The 22,617-nt window shown below is 37.0% G+C and overlaps 1 protein-coding gene across 3 annotated transcripts in view; it reads left to right on the forward strand.

Moving 5' to 3' along the window:
• The first annotated feature begins 1,964 nt into the window (after positions 1 to 1,964).
• MME (membrane metalloendopeptidase) overlaps positions 1,965 to 22,617 on the forward strand; it is a 147,696-nt gene continuing 127,043 nt past the window's right edge. The window contains exons 1-3 of one of the 3 annotated variants that reach the window (XM_077160832.1): positions 1,965 to 2,152; positions 6,619 to 6,788; positions 7,512 to 7,547. In XM_077160832.1, coding sequence (XP_077016947.1) covers positions 6,626 to 6,788; positions 7,512 to 7,547 — 199 coding nt within the window. In that variant the 5' untranslated portion in view covers positions 1,965 to 2,152; positions 6,619 to 6,625. Of the gene's footprint in view, positions 2,153 to 2,378; positions 2,448 to 6,288; positions 6,332 to 6,618; positions 6,789 to 7,511; positions 7,548 to 22,617 lie in introns of those variants that run through there. The other 2 variants (XM_077160833.1, XM_077160834.1) reach the window with 2 other exon arrangements.

Consider the following 22,617-nt stretch of genomic DNA (forward strand, 5'->3'; position numbering starts at 1 on the left):
CTCATGACTTCAATTTTCAGCTCTAAGTTTAAAGGCAGTATAAACCAATCAGATCATTCTATTTTCTATTGGAATTAAGATATTCCTGAAAAACGGCCAAGGTATTTTATTATCTTCCAAAGGAATTTAAAAAAAAATTTTTTTATAAGTTGGAATATAGAACTTAGCTTTCAAAGTCTAAATAGATATGCTTAGATCAGGCATATAGTTTAACTGGCATTTCCCGTTAATATGCAGGTTACCTGTTGATATGTGCCCCCTCAACATTCATTATTATGTTAATAAGAAATGTATTAAATTTTTGATGTACATATGAAGAAACAGAACAGGCTACACACAAAAAAAGAAAAGACTTTTCTGACTCATTTTAATTCATTGTCAATTATTTAAAGCTGAAATAACATTTTGGTAATTTAGCTGAAAAGTAATAAAAATTAAGCACTGGCGTGTCAGGAAATCTAGGTTTCTCACAGAATGAATTTGAGTAAATCACCTTTTTATGCCTCAATTCTTGTCGTAAAATGAGGAGCATAGTAACTCAGGCATTTGAGTCAAAATGAACTGTGTTCAAATTCCAGTCGAGATGCTTCCCAGCTGTTAATTTAGCATGCTGCAAGTCAAGCACCTTACTTTCATTTGGGGAATGATTACACATTACAGTTGTGAGGATTAAGTATTGTCTGTAACATACACAGAGAAAGAGGATAAAACAGAGATATGGAGATAACACTTTTGAAGTGTATACATTAGATATCTTTATACTAATCTGATTATTTAAATATTAACTTTTTAAAAAGTCTTCCTATTGTATTCCACTCATTATTTCATTAGCATGTATCATGAAAGCACCCTACTTTCTCCTTGCTTTTCAGCTTCCTCTAACTACGAAGAAGATAAAAAATTTGTCAATGCAAAAGGATGCCTCTCAAACAGTGCTTCATTTTGGTATTTAAAACAGATAACTGCATATTCAGGAAAACACATTTTTATTTCAATACAAATACCCCGGGGTGTATGCTTGTGTGTGTTTACATTTATACATGATTCTAAGGAGGGAAAGGGTAAATGTTAAAGCTACTTTTATACTTGGCACTGAATCACTGAATTAAAAACCCTGAAAGCAAAAAACAAATTAAGAGAGGTTGAGGTCCCCTGAACTCCTAGACAGTTATAACTCTTAAAGGCAGCTTTTATAAGGGAACTGTCTTTGTGCAAAAAGTATTTCCTTTTTTCTTCACCCCCTTGAGAATTGCAGTTATCTTTTGTAAAAATGGTGGGCTACTTAGTTGCATCCAACTGACAAAGATCCAGACACATTATGGTCCGTTTTAGTAGGTAGAGCAGATACACTTGAACTTATTTCCCCCTTTCTCCCCTGTTACAACTCCCACCCCCCCCCCACCCCCTCAGGTACACATTGTAAGAGTCCTTGGAATCAGTTGGTGGGAGTGGAGAGTTTCAGTACATACGGTAGCTCTTGACATCATATTGGTCTGACCAAGGAAAAGAAAGGAAGGGAAGGAAGAATAAGAGAAAAAAAGAAAAGAAGGAGAGGGACAGATAAAAGGAAGGAAGGAGAGAAAATAAAGGGAAATAAAGAAGGAAGGAAGGAAGAAGGGAGGGAGGAAAAGGGAAAAAATAAAATGAAAAAGGGAGGAAGGAAGCTTGGAAGAAGGGCAAAAAAAGAAAGGGGGAGAAAGAGTGAGGGGAGAAATAGGGAATCATTATTGTCTCAGGTCCACTAGGGAGAGAGCTAGAACCTTTATCAGCACTACAGAATCCTGAAGAGGCAGTGCATTGTTTTCTTGAAAGCCCCGAAGCTAAGCAATTTCAAGAATGTCTGGCAAAGCCCTTTTGGGAATGGTGAGGTGGGGAACGCGGTGGGGGGGTGGGGGGGTTCTTTCTCACCGCCCCCCTACCCCCACCCCGGCCCCCTCACATGAAGTGTCAGGGTTTGGGAGACCTAGCGGAAACCTTCAGGTCACCCAGGGAACTGCTCCTCTCTCTGGTCCTGCAGCGGCGAAGCGGAGTAGGGGGTGGGTGAGAGCGCAGAGACGCGCGGGGCGCGGAGATGTGCAAGTGGCGAAGCTTGGCCGAGCGCAGGCGGGAGCAGTCGCCCAAGTCCCGGCGCGGGATCTGCTGAGAGGCCACGGTGAGTCTCTCCGGGTGCGTGTCCGATGGATGCCCGGGTTCCCCGTCTCCCCCGGGCCCGGGCCCGGGCCGAGGCGGGCCCGGAGCCCTCTCCGAAGTCCGGCCTCGGCTCTGCGCCGCCGCCCGCCGCCCTGAGCCCTGGCCGCTCGCGGTGCGCCTGGGCGGACTCTCGGACCCACCGGCGCTCGGCGGGGCTCCTCTGCTGCCCTCCCGCTCGCCGCCGCCGCCCGGCCCCGCGCGCTCATTGGTCGGGATGTGTCTGCTCCGCAGCCTCCAACTTCTCCCGAATCCCACTGGTGAGTCCCGGGAGAGCGAGCTGGCACCTGGGGGCTGGGAGAGAAGGGTCCTAAGGGGGGCGAGCGCCCTGGGCAGTGGGAGCCCCGTGGGACGTGCACCGGGAGGGCAGAGCGGCCAAGGTCCTGCGCTAAGGTCCGGCGGGATCCGAGAGCCCGGGACCCCGCGGCCGTGGGCTAGGGAGGCGTGCCCTGGGACGGAGCCGCCACTGGGACCTGAAGTATAAGGGAAAGGGGCAAAGAGGGTGACCTGGAGGAGGGCTCCGCAAGTGATGTCAGGTCGACTCTTGACGTTCGGTTCCAGAGCTCCTTGCAGCCTCTGCCTCGCGGAGTTATGTTTGGTTACTGATATCAACGCTGCCAAATTGCAGCGGGATTGATTTGGGGGCTGGGAATTTCTCATTTTGCGGTAGAGACGTTGATTTTTGTTTTCACTTTGGATTTTGTGGAATTTTCCCCACATATTTAATTTACTCACTCCTCTGTTTTTACTTTTGTTAACCTGAAGGTCTTTTCATAATCCCACCTCTTAATCTCTCTTTGAACCTTAGTTTCCTATTATGTAATTTATGTTGATAGCGTGTTTAAATCCCACAGAGGTCTGTGGACGGGACGGGATGGGGGGCGGGGGTGTGTGGAGTTCTTTTGTATATGAAAGTTTTAAGACCTTCTCTTTACTTAACCGATCTCAGTCTACTTGCATTATTTGAAAATAAGGGTAACTGCAATGGAGCACCCCTTTTTATTCTTTCAATCAAGTGTATTCTTCCTCATATAGGACTAAAATGGCAATTTCATTAAACGGAAAACCAGTCCCTGATTTACAGTGTCAGCATTTGGAAGCAGCTAATGGGCTAACCGCCTCTGAAGGCATGTAGCTTCCCTCTCTTGCCTTACTGCTGAGTTCCAACAGTTTTAAAAAATATTGTCTGTTAGTTTCTGGGACTCGATGCTACGTGTTTGGTTGTATCGCTACACTGCACATGGCAGTAATGTGATGGGGACATGATCTTGGGGACACCATATTCCAAGCGGGCATAACAATAATTAATGTCGGGAGAAGCATTTCTTCTGTGTACCTGCGCTTCTCAGCTCCTGAGACTACAGTTTAAATGCTGAATCTGTTTCTCCCTCTTCCTTGCCGCAGTTGCCATAACACGCACTCACAACCTCAGGGACTTTTCAGAATTAAGATAATGTAATAATATGCTGTGAAGATGATAATTGCTTAGCTTTGTAAATTTTTCTTTAACAAATCAGTTATCCTCCAAGTTATGTGATTTCCTTATCTGATAAATATGTTTATACCCAACTGGTATAAAGACGGCTGCTTTACGTTGCTTTGAAATTCAGCTTCACTGAAGTAAAATAGTCATTTAATTCTTTTTGTGATGTTATGAAGCTGAAGTTTGCAGGGGAACTCTTGTTGAGTCAGACCTCCTGAATTTCTCTTCTCTTCTGTGAAAGCGTCTGCTTTTTAGGTTTAAATTTTCTGACACATCTCCAGCTGAGGTGAAATGTAAGGATTTGAGTATGATTTTGCATATCCTGGTTTAGCTGGAACTAGAAGTACCTGTACCAACTTTATAATTATACCTTGCATTCTCTTGTTTAATTGACACCCTATATGAGATTGAGTGGGGTTGAGTTGTATACATGTTCAAGTATTGGGGGTATGGGTCTGTCCATACTGAGGGTCAAGATTTTGACCCCTGTTTTCTTAAAAGAACACTGGTAAAGTCTACCGGAATTAACTGGAAATTAATGGTAAAATAGGCTAGTAGCTTAAACTTGCATCATTTCTTTCTCTGCTCAGTGTTATTGAAAAGTGCTACTTAGGATCAAAAGACTTCACTGAAGAATTTATAGTGTTTACAAGAGGGGCAGATGCAGAAAGAGCTTGCAGATGATTCAAGGGGATACTCTTCTGATGCAGGCAAAAGGAATAAACAGCTTCAGTCACTGCCTTAATTTCCCTATAACTATTTCTGTAGCCTTAGATGCAGAAGAGCCCAACTGCCTCAGCACCCCAGTTTCAAGGATAAGAAGGAGACACCATGGAAAAGTAACCCAAAGAGAAAAAAAAAAAAAAGCCTGCCAACTAATTTTAATGCCCTGTGAAGCCTGGCAGTATCAAAAAGCACTTTTAATATAACCCTGTGGCAGCCCTGGCTCTCCTGCTCTAAATTTTACTTAAGAGAAATTGATTGCCACTTAGCAAAAAGGAAACATGGGTCATTTTGTACCAAAAAAGATACTATTACTATTAAAGCAAGGGGAGAAATAAATACTTAAAGAGACAATATTAGAGCAAATATGATTAATTTTCAGATGTGCTTTAGGTTAGTCTTGAAAACTTCTTGGGGAATTGGGGAAATTATTCTTTTCATTGTTTGCCTCTCTGCATGTGTCCCAGTATTAAATTTGTTCCCAATTTTTCTTTCCCAAACCACCACCCCTGCAGTGGACATCTCTATTAAAATAGGACTACGATCAATGTAATTCCATATCATAACCCCAGGGGCTGTGAGAATGAGCCAACATGAGTTACATAACCATTAAGTAAGACATTTTAACATTCAGGTACATTACATTCCACTTTTATTGAGCAGACGTGGTTTTCATTGTCTAATAAAGCATTTTTACTTGATAGTTTCTCCTTGGTTATAGCCTCATGTAATCAAAAGGGATAACATGCTTCAGACTTTGTATCCAGAACTCTAAAGTCCAGTTGTGTTCACTTATTAGTAATTCATTGGGGAGAATGAAAAAACTCCTAGTTATTATCTGGAACCCCCAGGCCACACTTCTGGAATCTTTTTCTAATTTCGCCTGTGCCTCAGTTTCTATAAAACACAGCCTCAGGGAATTGTGTATATTCAACAAAGCTGTTTAAACATAAGAGCATTTCTGAACAGTCACATCAGCTAGGAACTAAATTATACTAATTAGCATATATCCAGATATAAACAGCTAATGTTAAGTTTTCTCTTTCTACAGTCATGTAGAAAAAAGGAGTTGTCTGTTCTAAGCTTTAGTGAAAGGCTGATAAAAAAAAAAAAAACCAGTAGGCCTCTAAAAGAAATGCAATGAAATTTAATATTTAACTCATATCCACTTAATTTCCCCCAAACTTATACAATAAGATGTAAAAGTAGCCTTTGCTGTGTGATACTGTTTTATTTCAAACAGTAACTAAATGTGTCTTTTATAAAGAACATTTACTTGTTATGTAATCTTGGGCAAGTTATCTGACTTCTGTGGCACAGTTTCCTGAAATTAAGAACTGAAATAACAGCCACCTTATGAAGACTGAATGAGTTAGTACATGTAAAGCATTAAGAACTATACCTGACACATAGGAAGTACTCAAATGTTAGCTATTATTAGTTTAAAAGCAAGTAAAATATATATCTTGACATTTGATACCCTGACCCAAAAGGTTGAGTTTTTAAAATCTTTTTTTTTTCAGTTGCACAAGGAAACATTGATTATGGTTAATATCTTTCATTCTGGAGTATTAAATAGTAACTTTTGCTTCTATGAATGACTATTTTCAGAAAGTTGTCTAACCAGTTAAGAGATACTCGTGTCAACAACAGGAGTAATTTTGAACTGTAAGAAAAAAAGTTGCTTTTAAGACTTAAAAATAAACTACTTCAAATGTTTGTTCTGTTTTGTTTTAATCTGTATTCATATTTCAAATTACTGCTTAGTCAAAACCTCAAGGTATTAGTCATTGATTTCTGAGCTTATAAAAGAAACCACTGGAGCAAGAAATAAAATTAACCTTTGACGCTAGTCCAAAGTTCAGAAGGGTGAGTTAAAAACTTTCCTTAATCATGGTACAGCGATTATTTGCTCAGGTACTGCTGAAATAATCCTATGTGAGTATTTAACCGAGTCTCTTTGTCTAATTTTGCTTGGCTCTTCAGGGATGTATCAAAAAAAAAAAAAAAAAGATAAAAGCTAGTGACCGGGACCTATCAAATACATCTGGTTCTACAGCCTTCCTATTTCACAATCAAAATTTTGACTTTTCAATGCAAAACTTTTATTTCTAACTTAAAAATAAGTTAACCTTTTATTTTTATTCAGCCATAGTTGGCAATTTCTTTCAGTTTATTTGTTTGTTAGTAGTGGCATTTTTATTTTTACTTTTTGTTCTTTGCAGATTTTAGATGATGGGAAGATCAGAAAGTCAGATGGATATCACTGATATCAACACTCCAAAGCCAAAGAAGAAACAACGATGGACTCCCTTAGAGATCAGCCTCTCGGTCCTCGTCTTACTTCTGACTGTCATAGCTGTAACAATGATTGCCCTCTATGCAACCTATGACGGTGAGTTACTCCCACACCTGCACTCAGAAATGCAAAAGACAGAGAATTCTTCATCTCGTGCCCAAATGAATGTGCTCAGGTTAAAGATGATATTGTAAAGAGTCACCTATAAAATATAACATGAATATGGTAGAACGATTACTGTGGACTAAAGTACAACATCTTTTATATTTAAACTAAATTAGTCATTTTCAAGTGTATTTACTATGCTTATACTTACTTCATGAGGATTCTAATGTATAATTTTATTTGATAAAAGTTTGTGCAATTTTATGGCCAAATTCCATACTAGTTATTAGTCAACTTTTGTTGTGTCATTGAAATTCTAAAAGGCTTCGCAGGAATTTAAAAGGTCTGATTTGAGTCTTAGAAGCTTATCATGTTAAGGATTAGAAAAAAATGGGTTCTTAAATGAAAAAAAAAAAATGATTACCAGGTTAAAATAACTGAGTATTTCAGTTTAGTAAGTATAGGGCCAGGTGAATAGAGATGATAAAATAAACACATTTTTCTTCAGAATCAAAATTTTTAATTTAGGATTTGCCTACTTCATTTTATTCCCCCCACCCTTTTTTTAAATCACTGACAAGATGTTTGATATTTAGGTTTTAGTTTTTGTTTTAAGGAATTGTTTGTTTAATTGACAGTTTTAAAGAGTATAGATAGGGAAAAACTAGAAAATGTGTATTGCGAGTATTTATGCATGTATCCTCCTTCTTCTAGATGGTATTTGCAAGTCATCAGACTGCATAAAATCAGGTAAGTAGGGTTTTTTTTTTATTAATAGCTTTTACACTTAATGTTTAACATTTAAAAATCAAATGCTCATAGATAAATCTCAACATCTGCTTTGTTTATACTCTTACTCATTAAAGATCACCCATTTATGTGCTGAAGTTTCTAGTCAAGGAAAGTCAAAATACATATAAGTATTCAGATTACTTAACTACTTTAGTCTAAAGAATAATTCACTGATTTTAGCCTTGGAGTATATAGTAGAGCAATAGAGAACTATACCTCTAGTTTTATGGAGCTTGCTGTCAGTTGGAAAAACAAAATCCAACAAAAGAAATAGTGAGCATCCTCTCCTTAAGTGCTGAGTTTCTTGATGCAAATGATTAGATGGGTAGGAACTAAGAAGGGAGCAGTGTGTAGTCACAAACGGCTTCATGGGGAGGTTGAGATTTGAGAGGGTCCTTTTAAAGCAGTATTAGAATTTGGAAGTGGAGGCAGCAGAGGAAGGAATTCCAAACAATGAGAAAGAACAACAGGAATAAATCATGCTGTTGAGAAGCAGCAGAAATGTAGGTTTGATAGATAGGGGCACATTGCAGAGTGCCTAAAAAAAATCCACGTTAGCCTTGATATGGCAATAACAAAGTCATGGATATTTTCTTGAGAAGAGGAGTGCTAAGGCAAAAGTTGAAAGATGACTCTGGGAATGCTCGGCTGGTGGATTGAGTGAGAAGAGATAAGCTTGTGGGGGAGGGGGGGTAGACAGGAGCTGCTGCTGTAATTCAGGTGTGAGCTGAGGAGCCCTGTCTGTGTGGGATGAGAGAGCTGTGAGACTATGTGAAGGAGAACAGGGATGACATAACACAACTGGTTAGCTAAATGACATGAAGGTATGTGCATGAGTTGAAAATGAAACTTACACTTTAAAGACTGAGGAACTGGGGAGAATGGCTGGCAGCCCAAACGGGAATAGAGAAGTTAGGGGGCAAGTTTGTTTTGGGCGGGAATGGGATTCATATGGACCCAGATGTGTTTGGTCTAAGCCAGGAGCAAAATCCAAGTAAAGAAGTATAGGAGGAAGGTGGAGGTGGGGTCTAAGTCACTGGGGCTATGGATTTGGCTTCTGTCAGCTCAGGGGTGATCATTGAAGCCTTGAAAGGATTTGAGCTTCCAAAAGGAGAAAAGCGGGAGGACAGGGCCGGACTTAAGAGGACATCATAACTTAGGTAAAAGGAAAGGAAAAATCAGAGACGGAGACAGAAGTGTAGAGAGCCATATGTCACATCAGGAGGGTGATGCAAAAAAGAAGAGCAATTTGACAAGGAGAAGAAAAATTATATTTGGATACAACTTAGCAGAGAAGACAAGTGTATCAAGGACAGAAACTAGATGGAAACTAGGGTCAATACATATGCACATGGTTCTTAAAATAGGGTAGGCACAAAAAATATAACAGGGCAGCTGGAAGAGAAAGAAGATAAGAGGAAGATTTAGGGAGGGAGTAAATGATAACTGACAAGTTGGGGCATCTCCCAGCCAAGGTACTGATGGTCAGAGCCTGTTAAACTTAAGTCCTGTGCAGCCATTTCCCTGGGGAATAGAGACTACTTTTGTGTCTGGGAAAGCATGTGGGTAGGAGAGTGCACCTTATGCTGAGCAGGAAATGACTGAAAACTAGATTAGATCTGCCTCAAGGCGCCACACATTATGTCTCAGGGTATGTGACCATTGCACTTAAGATCCAGGGTAAAACAAAACACAACACAACAAAACAAATATCAAAAAGCAGTACAGAAAAGCAAAGGGTACATATTTAAGACATTGGACTAAACTAGAATTCTGAGACCTTTTCCCATCATCATTTTGCCAATGTCAGTGAATAACCAAAACCCGCATAAAAACACCCAGCAGAAAATGGTTAAAATCTTTTGGGAAGATTGTTTTTTGAAGAAATGTAAACATTGGAAAGGAGGTTTACAGTCTCAATAAAGGACATAAATATTGAGTTCATATGCCAGGGAATTTGGTGTACATTTATGGAAAATTTCAAGCATCTTATTTCATATATATGCCAATCCTCAGCCACAGATTATTTTGAAGCACATCCCCCACATCTCATTATTTAATCAGTAAATAGCTTACTACATGTCTTGAAAGGCTAACAATTCCCTTTTTTTTTACAATTCCCTTTTTAAAACACAAACCCAATATCATTCTTGCACCTAACACATTAGTAATTTATTAATATTGAATGTCTCATTCATTTTCAAATTTTTCCAATAGTCTTTTGAAATTTTTTTGACACTTTGTTCATATTGGGATCCAATAATGTCTATATTTTGCAATGAATTGATATGTCTAAGTTAATCTTTAGGTTCTCTGTTGCTCTCTTCATTTACACATACATACACACATTTTACTCTCTCTCTCACTTACATATTCTCTCTTTCCCTTGCATTTGATTTTTGGGAAAACTGGGTTCTTTGATTAGGCAGGCATAATTTCTATAAATTTTAAGTTGATTTTTGCCTCAGAGTTCTGGGCTGGTTCCTCCAGTATTATCATCCCCACATAGCACTGTAACATGTGGAATCTAGAATCTTAGATGTGGCTTACAATTAAGAGATGGCTTTTTTTTTTTTTTAATTTAAAGTTTTTGGCAAACTCTCAACTCATTAAAATGTATTTACCTGTATCCGCTAATTGTAGCTTAAAAATCATACCAAATGTAAAACATCTCCCAGAACTGTCTTGGCAGAGAAATGTATATACTAGAAATAACTTCAGTGGTAAACAAGATTGCTGTGCTTTTTTTCATTCTGTTCTGTTGGTTCACGAACTACTAGAATACTTTTAAATTCTCAGTTTTTCTTCTTCCTGGGGGCAAAAATGATAATCCATGCCATCAAAGATGCAGGCTGCACTCCCATGCACATAATTACACAGTTCTTTACTGGTTAGGAAATTTTCTTTGCCACAGAAAGTACAACTACTGCTTATAGAGGCTGTTGTAAATTATGAAAACTCTAGGGAAATCCTGGACACAGAAAGTAAAAAATAAAGATGAGAGTGAAAAGAGTGAATGGAAAGGATAATAAATGGAAAGAAAGATATAGATGAAGTGAAAAGTATGCTATCAACAATTTTAGAGATCCCTTTAAAAGACTAGGATAGTTTAAATCTGAGAATAGAAATTCTTGACAATTGGAAAAGTAGCCATTGGGTGTCAGCGGCAGTACTTTAAGTACAAGTTGGATCCAACTTGAATCTTGCTCCCAGTGGAAAAGAATGGCATGGCAAGTGAACTTTTTCACTTTGATCCTTTGAAGTTAAAGAATAGATGTAAAGCCATGAAAGACATAAAAATACTGCAGAAGGCTACAGACCATCTTGAACACTTTAAGGTGTTAGGTTCTGTGCTAGTTTGAAATTGTTATGTACCCCAGAAACACCATGTTTTCTTTCCTAATCCAATCCTATGAGGGCAGACCCCACAAGTTTAGGGTGGAAACTTTGATTAGATTGTTTCCCTGGAGATGTGACACACCTACTTGTGGGTGTGACCTTTTGATTAGATGGAAATGTGACTCTACCCATTCAAGGTGGGTCTTGATTAGTTTACTGCAGCCCTTTAAAAAAGGAAACATTTTTGAGAAAGATAGAGATGCTTGGAGAACAGTTGCTTCAGAGCCAACAGAGATGCGGACATTTGGAGATGCTTAGAGTGCCAAGCATGTATAGAGAGCAGATGCCTTGATAGAGATTTGGAGATGCAGAGCCCAGCATATGTGACATGAGATGTTAAGCAAGCGAGAACCCAGAGTTGTGTCCCTGAGGAGCTAAATGAAGGTTCACAGATGCTTAGTATGGAAACCACTGGCATCAAAAGCTGGAAGCAATGAACTGGGAATAAGGAACAATAAATGCCAGCTGCATATCTTCCCCTCTGACAGATTTTGGCCTTTCTTGAGTCAAGGTCTCTTTTATGGATGCCTTAGTTTGGATGTTTTTATGGCCTTAAACTATAACCTTGTAACTTAATGAATTCCTTTTTTAAAAGCCATTCCATTTCTGGTGTATTGCATTCCAGCAGCATTTAGCAAACCAAAACAGGTACTTTAAATCTGAGCATCTATAATATAATTATTTATAATATAAATCTATATAATGTGTATAATATACACTTTAAAATGATTTAAACATATGGGAAAGAATTTGCCTATATATGAAGTGCTTCAATATGAAAGATTACACCAAATCTAAAATAAAACAAATACTACTTAACAAATAACAATTTTAAGATGTTTTTCAAATCCTAGTATTAAAGTATGTGTAATGTTATTAATCTCTTATTTACCATATAACTATCAAAAGACCTTGTATGTGATTCCTCAGATTTCTCCGTGTAAGTCTAAAACCTGAAACTGGCTCCCATTGCATTACAACTTTCTTACTCAGAAGGTTTGAAGGATTTCTCAACTTCATCAGAACTTCTCAACTTCATTGCTGTTACCACTTGGGGTAGATCTTTGTTGGGGGGGCTGTTCTGTGCACTGTGGCATCTTTAGCAGCATCTCTGGCCTTTAACCATTGCTTTGTCTTGCTCATCAAAACCATGGGCTAGCCAGGTCCTCTCTACTGACTGCTGATATAATCAGAACTCAAGTTGATATGATTAATAGATATTTTAAAACATTAAAAAAAGAATAGAGAATTAAATGTATAAGATCATAACAGGAAAGTTGCACAAGTCTCTTAATCCTAAAAAAATTCATTCTCTAATATCACTTAGAAGAGAAGACTGGAGGTAGTTTTGACCCTATTTTTGGATTAGCTGACAACTAGAATAGTCTCTAATTCTCTAATCAGAACACCCTCTTCTCTTTTTTTCTAGTTCCACAGTATCCATTTACAAATCATCTCATAGTTTAATCTCTTGCAAGCTTTTAAATATTAAGCTGCCCACCAAATCTTAGCTAAATAAATTAACTCTGCTTTCTCAGTTTGAGGGAGCTTACATTATTTGCTTATATAGGATTATATTAAAGAATAGTCCATGTAAGTAGTAAATGGAGTTGGAAGTCAAAATTGTTTCAGGATTAGACTTTGGAATCATTGTTTGCCTGAATTGGCATTTTACTTATGGAGGGAGGCAGCAATGCATGTGGGGTAGTGGGTTAGATGTGCCAGCCAATGAAAATGAAGTCAAACTAGCAGATCTTCCAGAGTGTAGTGATGAGGGATAGCCCTGCTTCTGGGAAAATGTGTTGATTTTCCATAGGTGTGTTATGGAAGTATAACTAATTATGTTCCCCTTTTCATCCTGACTACTAGAAGGTCAAGCTCTCATTGTATTCATTTGTTCTATTAGCATTAGTTCTGTCCCTCCTTTTCTCTTTCATATAATGTTTATGAATTTGTTTAATGTATGCCTCTAAGGACACTTTTAAATTCTTTTAGGCACAATGTAGGTTAATAAATAGATGAATAAGAACACTTAATTTCAGTGAGAGACATGTGCAGTAGAAGGGCTGTTAAATGATAAACTTTATTTCAAAGAGATGCAACTGATATATGTAATTAAGGCACAATCTTTGAAAGAATATTGCTTATTTTTCCACTAAATCAGCTTAGCTAAGATGTGAGTTTTAGCTGTATCCTGTATTGTTGGTATGCAATCTTAATTAAGTCAGTTTAGCTTTCTGCATTTCATTTTCCTTATCTGTAAAATTGGAATTAGAAGCGTCTCATTTTATAGAGAAACAGCAAAGACTAATGACAGTCCATTTCATGCTGTGTGCCCCTCAGGGAGATGCACAGTAGGCATAATGCACAGATACATATCATTTAAAATGCTATTCCATGAAACTTACAAATGTTCTATCTAGAGCTTTTTATGGAAAGTTAAAAAGGTAATGTATTTTTTAAGACAGAAGTTTGATCAAAAAACCAAAACACAAGAATGTATATTTTTAGATATTCTCAGATAAAAATGTGTAATCCCTTATTGACATTTTCTTTAATACTGTACTGTCAATCCCTTATTAACATTTTCTTTAATACTGTACTGTATCTTAGCTTGGAGGGCTACAGTTCAGTCTGTTGATTAGTCAAAATGAGCATCATCAGAAATGAGTGCTTGGATTCCTGTTTTCTATAAAACAAAATCTACCAATAGGCACACCTTGATTTGAAAACTAGCTACTATTCTCACCATTGCAAACTCTCAATGTGAGCCCTTCCATCATCAATGATAACCCCTATAAGTAAGTAAACCAAAGGAGAATTATCCTCGTTATTCAAAGTGTGGAACATGAACGAACAATGCCACCACCAGCCAGGAACTTACAGAAATACAGAGTCCCAGGCCCTGCCCCAGTCCCAGTGAATCTGTATCTGCATTTTTAGCAAAATCCCCAGGACATTAGTGTGGTGTGTATATTAAAGTTTAAGAAGCAATGAAGAACAGTAGATCTCAGCTGTGGCTACTTATTTGAATGATTTGAGAAGATTTTAAAATATACTAATGCCAAATCTTCTGTTTTCTGCCACAAAACTTACTCCTCAAGTGTTGTGGTCTGGGATATGTGTTCAGAGGGAAAACAATTTAAATAAATCAATTGACATTAAAGTGTATAGGAATTTCCTGGGTGTTCACATTTTTTTTAAAGAAGGTGTATGTTAACAAACTGATTTTTTTAATGGGTGTAATTTCATACTGGAACTCGGTAAATACCTTAAGTGAGAGTGGGAAATATACTGGGTCTTTTCTGCTGATAATCAGGGAGAGACTGAACCTGGCATACCCTCTTGAATTTCCCCAGGATAAACAGGTCATTGTTTCCATAGAGACATCAGGACAGTATCTTCCTCATCCATGCATTAATTTATTCTTTAATCTACTCATTCATTTACTCATTTATTCCAAAAACATTAATTGAGGACCTTGTTATGTTGAGTACTTTTCTAGACACTGTGAATATGAAAATAAGATTCCCCTGCTCTCAGGAAAGTGAGAGCCTGGTCAGATTGCAAGAAGTTACAACAAGGTCTGATAAGTGCAGTTATCAAATAAGTGCAATTATTTAAAAGAAAAGAGAGCGTGCCACAAGGTACATGAGAGAGGAGCACCTAAACCAGTTTAGGCATGGGAGTGGGCAGCTGCAGAAATGGTAATGGAGCCAGGAAAGCCTTTCCAAGAGTGAATGATGCCCATTAGTCCTGAAAGCGAGCCAGGAATTGTTAGGCCATTGGAGATAGAGGATACACATACATGAGCCTGAATGCAAGATGGAAGTAAGAGCTTGGAGAGTTCCAGAATGGCAAGAGGTTCATTATGGCTGGAGTGTAGTATGGGAGACACCATGGTAAGTGGTAAATTAAAGATCGGGGGAAGAGGGCACCTTCCAGTCAATGAAAATGGCAGTGTAAGATGCTCTAGTGTATCATTCCTTCAGAGATTCTTTGCACAACTAACAAAAACTGAAAGAGGCATCTTCTTCAAAACTCCAGAAAACAGTTAAAAGGTTGTAGTAATTGGGTGAGTGCTGAATTAAGAAAACTTAGTTTTAAAAATGGTAAGGAGGCGGTGCAATGGTGGCTCAGTGGCAGGAATTCTCACCTGTTGTGCTGGAGACCCGGGTTCAATTCCTGGAGCCTTTCCATGCTAAAAATATATATATAGTAAGAGAAGTTCATGGCACCCTTGCTAGCATCTCCTCCTTGGTGCAGTGTGGGGTCATCTGAGCTCCCACTGTGGGTCCCCAGCTCTGTTCTGGAAAGGGAAGGGTAACCCTAATACACATGCTGGGTGGGGTGCCTTAAGTCAGTGCCAATCTATTGGCACTCTTCTTGGGCTTGCTGTTCCAGAGGCAGCTTGCAGACAGTCAAAGTAGTGTACGAAACTATTAAGTCTAAGTGGCTTGGGACAAAGGATTATGTGTTTCAAGTCATACAACAGAGCACACAGTAAGGGGAGAGGTCTATTTCAGATGGATTGGTGGGGACAATGAAATTCCCGTAAAAAGGGAAATTCCTAAGGCCATGAGAAAGCACAAGCCCAGGAAAAATAAATGCTCAGGAAAGTACCCTGCATTTCATGTTCGTCTTGGAGTTATTTTCTGTATAGAATGGCTAAACTCTTAAGAAAAGTGCCAGCCAATGCAGAGACAATGTGCAAAGTTTGTGAAAGGTGATTTTTGCATTGGATTGTTTGTTTTTGTTAGCTTCTGGCACTCAAGGAAATCTCTGTTGTATCACAAACAGATACAAATTTAAGGAATGGACAGTTCAGCAGATTAAATCCCAAGTACATATTTTAAAATATTAAAATATACAGCATGCAACAAAAGGTTGCAAGACATACAAAAAACACGAAATGATTGCCCATTCAGAAAAACAAGATAAAAATCTAGAAACCATCAATTAAGAAAACCAGATACTGGATTTAGTGGATAAAAAAAGCAGACAGAGTGTTTTAGTTTCTTAGGCTGCTGAAAGCGGATAATATGAAATGGATTGGTTTAAACAGTGGGAATTTATTAGCTTAAGTTTGAGGCCAAGAAAATGTCCAGAGCAAGCCATTATCAGTTTTCTTCCTCAGGACTGACTGTCAGTGATCCTTGAATCCTCTGTCATGGCAAGGCACATGGTGGTGTCTGCTGGTCTCTTCCTTCTCTTGTGGATTTCATTGATTTTAGTTTCTTGCTTCTATTGCCAGCCTGCCTCTCTGTCTCTCTGTCTCTGTTTCTGTCTCTCTCTCTCTGTCTCTCTCTTTCTCTTTCTTGCTTTCTCATCATTCCATTTATAAAGCACTTCAGTAATAGAATTAAGTCCCATCCTGAATGAGGTAGAACATGCTTTAACTGAAGTTGCCTTATCAAAAAATCCGCTTACAATGGGTTTACATCCACAGAAATGTGTTAGACTTAAGAACATGTTTTTCTGGTATGTACAGTTTCAAACCACCACACAAAGCCTGAGACCTCATGACATCATCAAGCCTACCGATATTTGCATTAGGGAGTCCCAGAATGAGAAGAAAGAGAGAAAGGAGCAGAAGGAATGTTCAAAGAAATAATGGCAGAAAACTTCCCAATTTATGAAAGACATGAATATGCACATTGTAGAAACCCAATGAATCTCAAACAGGATAAACCTGAAAAGAACTATACCCAAACACATAGTAGTCAAACTCAACTGGCAAGGACAAGAGGGAGTACTTAAAGCTTCAAGAGAAAAGCAACATATTATGTACAAGGGAATCCCAATAAAATTAAGTGCTCATTTCTCATCAGAAGTCATGGAGGCAAAAAGGCCAAGGGACAAAATATTTAACCTGCTCAAAGAAAACAATTGCTGGTTAATAATTTTATATTTGGCAAGTCTTTCTTTCAAAACTAATGGAAAAGAAACAGAGAGTAGTGGTGAAGATCAGTATATGTAATTTAACTGTATGGGTAATTATAATATGCCAGTATTACTGTCGTGTATCATTTGGTATGTAACTGTACTTTTTACTTCCTACAGGTGCTAAAATGCAAATGCAACAAAAGTAATGATAAATCTGTGTTTCAGGACATACAATGTACAAAAATATAAATGGTAACATGCACAAAAAATACGGAGAGGGACAGAGGAGTACAGGACAAGTATATGTGCATGCTACTGAAGTCAGTTCGTATCAAAACAAGTATGACTATTATACGTTTAGGACATTAAACGTTAACCACATGGTAACCACACAAAAAAAACAGATGGAAAATATATCCAGATAGAAATGAAAAAGTACTCAATATGGTACAACACAAAAAAAATCAAATGAATAAAAAAGTAGGCATTAATGGAAGCAAGGAACAAAAAAAAAGGTATAAGACGTTAAATGGCTAAATAATATGTAGCAGAAGAAAGTCCTGTATAAACAGTAGTGACCTTAAAGGTAAATGGGTTAAACTCTTTAGTCAAAAGGCAGAGTTTGGCAAACTAGATTAAAAAAAAAAAAAGCATGACCTAACTATTTGCCGTCCACAAGAGACTCGTCTTAAAGTCAAAAATACAAGTAGGCTCACGGTGTAAGGAGGAAAAACTATATACCATGCAAGTAGTATCAAAAAGAGAGCTGGGGTGGCTCTACTAATATTAGATAAAATGGTCTTTAAGTCTGAAACAGTTATGAGGAACAAAGATGGTCATTACATATTATAACAGAGGAAATTCAACAAGAAGATTTAACAACTATAAGTATTTATGGACCTAACAGCAGAGCCCCAAAATATATGATGCAAATACTGACAGATTTGACAGGACTTGAATGATGCACTTAACCAACTAGACCTAACAGACATATGTAGAATATTGCACTGAATGAAAACAGAATATACATTCTTTTTGAGTTCACATGGATCATTCTCCAGGATAGACTACATGTTGAGTCACAAAACAACTCTACATAAATTAAAAAAACACTGAAATCATACAGTGTATAGTCTCTGACCACAAAGAATTGAAACTAGAAATAATAGAGGGGAAAATGGAAAACTCATAAATATGTTGAAATTAAACAACATATTTTAACCAATGAATTGAAGAGGAAATCAGAAGCAAAATTGGAACTATTTTGAGGTGAATGAAAATGAAAATACAACATCCCAAGACTTATGGGATACAGCAAAGGCAGTGCTGAGAGAGAACTTTATAGCTCAAAATACTCAACATTAAAAATGAAGAAAGATTTTGAATCAGAGACCTAATCTCAAAATGGGAAGAAGTTGAAAAAGAAGAGCAAAATAAACCAGAAATGAGCAGAAGAAAAGAAATAAAGGCTAAAGATAAATGAAATAGAAAAATAATACAATCAATAAAACCAAAAGCTGATCCTTCAAAAAGACCAATAAAATTGACAATTAACAAACCTTTAGCTAGAATGACAAAGTTAAAAAAAAAGAAAAAGAAACACCAAAAATCAGAAATGAAAAGGACAGTACTACTAACCCCACTGAAATAAAAAGGACTATAAAAGAATGCAATGAACAATTATATGCCATTAATTAGATAATCTAAATGAAGTAGACAAATTCTTAGAAACCCATGAACCACTTACATTGACTCAAGAAGAAACAGAACATCTCAACAAACCAATTACAAGTAGAGATTGAACTAATTGTCAAAAAACTCCCAACAACAAAAAGCCCAGGACCAGATGGCTTCAAGGGGAATTACACCAAACATTCCAAGAACACTTATCTCTAATTCTGCTCAAAGCCTTCCAAAAAACTGAAGCAGAGGTAACACTCCCTTAACTCATTCAAGAGGTCAACATCACCGCCATATCAAAGCCAGATAAAAATACCAAAAGAAAACTACAGAGCCACATCTCTTATGAATATAGATGCAAACAAAGTTCCTCAGCAAAACACCAGCAAATCAAAGTCAATAATGTATTAAAGGAATTATACATCATAATCTAGTGGGATTTGTCCTTGAAATGCAAGAGTGGTTCAACATAAGAAAATAAATTAATGTAATGAACCACATTAACAGAATGAGGGGGAAAGACACATGATTATCTCAATTAACGAGGAAAAGGAATTTCACAAAACCCAGCTCCCCTTCATGATAAAAATATTAAGAACACTAGGAATATAAAGAAACTTCCTCAACATGAAAAAAAGCATATATGACAAGTCCACAACCAACATTCTTAAAGGTGAAAAACTGAAAGCTTTCTCTCTAAGATCAGGAACCAGGCAAGGATGTCAACTGTTACCACCTTTATTCAACACTGTACTGGAAAGTACTGCCAAAGCAATTAAGCAAGAAAAAGAAATAAAAGGCATCCAGGTTGGAAAGGAAGGAGTAAACTTTCCTTATTTGCAGATGATATGATACTATAGACAGAAAATTTTGAAAAAAAAACACAATAAAGCTCCTAGAGCTAATAAATGAATTCAGCAAAGTGGCAGTGTACAAGATCAAGACTTAAAAATCAGTAGTGTTTCTATACACAAGAAATGAACACTTGGATGAAAAAAATCAAGAAAACAGCCCCACCTACAATAGTAACTAACAGAATCAAATATCTAGCAACACATCCAGCCAAGGATAAACAGGACTTGTACACAAAAAACTACAGAACATTGTTTAAAGAAACTAAAGAACACCTACATAAATGGAAGGACAGTCCATGTTCATGACTGGAAGAAATAATCATTAAGAAATTAATATTATTTAAATTTATAGATTCAATGCAATCCTAATCAAAATTCTAACAACTTTTGCAGAAATGGAGAAGCCAATCACCAAATTTACATAGAAGGGGAAGGGGCCCTGAATAGCTAACGTATCTTGAAAAAGAAAAATTCAGTTGGAAGACTCACACTTTCCAATTTAAAAACTTATTACAAAGCCATAGTAATCAAAACAACATGATACTGGCCCAAGGACAGACATACAGATAAATGAGATGGAACTGAGAGCTCAGAAATCAATCCTTTCATTTATGGCCAACTTACTTTTTTTTTAACTTTTTAAATTGTGTAATATAATATATACAAAAAGCAATAAATTTTGAAGTACATTGTAAAAAAAAAAAAAAAACTAATGGAGACATTAAGACATTCCCAAATAAACAAAGCTGAAGGTATTTATCACCAAACCTGCCCTACAACCTGCCTTTAGCAAACAATGCTAAAGGAAATTCCTAAGATTGAAAGGAAAAAATATTAGACAGTGGATCAAATGGTATAAAGGAATAAAGACCTCTAGTAAAGATAATCATGTGGATGATTATAAATATCAGCACTATTACACTTTTTGGTATGTGTCTATACTAAAGGTAATCATATGGGTGATTATAAATACCAGCATTATTACACTTTTTCATATGTAACTATACTTTTTCCATGTTTTAAAATGCAAATCCATTAAAAGTAATTATAAGTGTATGGTTTTTATACATACAGGGTATAAAGATATACTTTTTAATAAGTACAGAAAAAAGCTAGGGGACAGAATATAGTACAGTGTATGTGTAAGTGTGTATATACACACACAACCTGTGTCTCTATATATGCTATGAGGTTAATTTGATATCCAATTACACATGATTGTTACAGATTTTGGTTATTAAATTTGATCTCCATGGTAACCACAAAAAAATATAGGAACAATATAGACCGAAAGAAATAAGAAAAGGCTCAAAATAGTACAATATGAAAACCAAATAAATATGAAGGCAGGCATTCATGACATAATTGAGGTACTAAAAAGGTATGAGGTATATCTGCATGAAATTTCCAAACAGCCTTTTTTTGTAGAAGTGAAAAAAAGCAATCACTGAATTTATTTGAAAGGGTAAGGGACCTTGAATAGCCAAAAACATCTTGAAAAAGAAGAGCAATGTTGGAGGAATCACACTTCCAATTTTAAAAATTTATGACAAAGCTACAGTAATCAAAATAAATGAACTGGCACAAGGAAAGAAATGTAATAGAATTGAATTGAGATTCAGAAATAAACTCACATCCATGGCCAATACATTTTTAACAAGGGTGCCAAGTCCATATGATTGGGAAAAATAGTCTATTCAACAAATGGTGCTGGGAAAACTGGATGTCCATCTGCAGAAAAAGAAAAAAAAATCTGCTCTCTTTTTCCCCATGCCATATACAAAACTCAACTCAAAATCGGTCAGAGACCTAGATACAAGAACTGTTAGAAGAAAACATATGGAAGCATCTTTAGACTCTTGTGTTAGGCAGTGGTCTCTTAGTTATTGCATCAAATGAATGAGCAACAAAAGAAAAATTAGATAAATGGCACTTCCTCAAGATTAAACACTTTTTTGCATCCAAGAACTTCATGACAAAAATAAAAAGACACCGTAATGAATGGGAGAACATATTTGGAAACTACATATCTGGTGAGGGTTTAATATCCCCAATATTTACAGAAACACTACAGCTCCATAACAAAAAGACACATAGGCCAATTAAAAAATGGGCAGACCTCTCCATTGAAGCCAACTGAGCAGGTGAACTTTCTGCCATCCCTCCGATATGGGACATGACTCCCAGAGGTGTAAATCTCCCTGGCAACATGGGACATGACTCCCAGGAATGAGCCTGGACTTGGAATCATGGGATTGAGAAAGCCTTCTTGACCAAAAGAGGGAAGAGAAATGAAACAAAATAAAGTTTCAGTGGATGGGCGATTTCAAATAGTGTTGAGAGGGCATTCTGGAGGTTATTCTTATGTACTATATGTTATTTCTTTTTAGTTTTTAGTGAATTAGAATAGCTAGAAGGAAACACCTGTAACTGTTGAGCTGTATTCCTTTAGCCTTGATTCTTAAAGATGATTCTGTAATCATATTAACAGTGTGACCATGTGATTGTGAAAGCTTTCTGACCAATGCTCCCTTTATCCAGTATATGGACAGATGAGTAAAAAAAATAGGGATAATAAATAAATAATAGGGGAGGGATAAGAGGCATGAAATGTTTTGGGTGTTCTTTTTCATTTTTTTTCTTATATGCAGTTTTTTGAGTAATGAAAATGTTCAAAAATTGATCATAGGATGAATGCATAACTATATGACAATACTGTGAACCATAGATTGTACACTTTGGATGATTATATGACATGTGAACGTATCTCAACAAAATTGCATTAAAAATGGGCAAAAGAACACCCAAAGCACAAACACTGAAGAAATAAATAAATAAATGAGAACTCCTCAAAATTAAACACTTTTGTGCATCAAGGAACTTTGTCAAGAAAGCAAAAAGACAGCCTACACAAGGGGAGACAATATTTGAAAACAATACATCAGATGAAGGTTTAGTATCCAGAATATTTAGAGATGCTTTAACTTAACAACAAAAAGACAAACAACCGAGTTACAAAATGGGCAAAAGACAAGAACAAACATATCTCAGAAGAGAAAATACAAATGGCTAAAAGACACATGAAAGGATGCTCATCTTCCTTGGCTATTTGAGAAAGTTCATCAAAACCACAATGAGATATCATCTCACACCCACCAGAATGGCCATTATCAATAAAACAGAAAAGGACAGGTGCTGGAGAGGATGTG

The sequence above is a fragment of the Tamandua tetradactyla genome, chromosome 5, assembly GCF_023851605.1.
Source record: "Tamandua tetradactyla isolate mTamTet1 chromosome 5, mTamTet1.pri, whole genome shotgun sequence".
NCBI classification, from domain to species: Eukaryota; Metazoa; Chordata; class Mammalia; order Pilosa; family Myrmecophagidae; genus Tamandua; species Tamandua tetradactyla.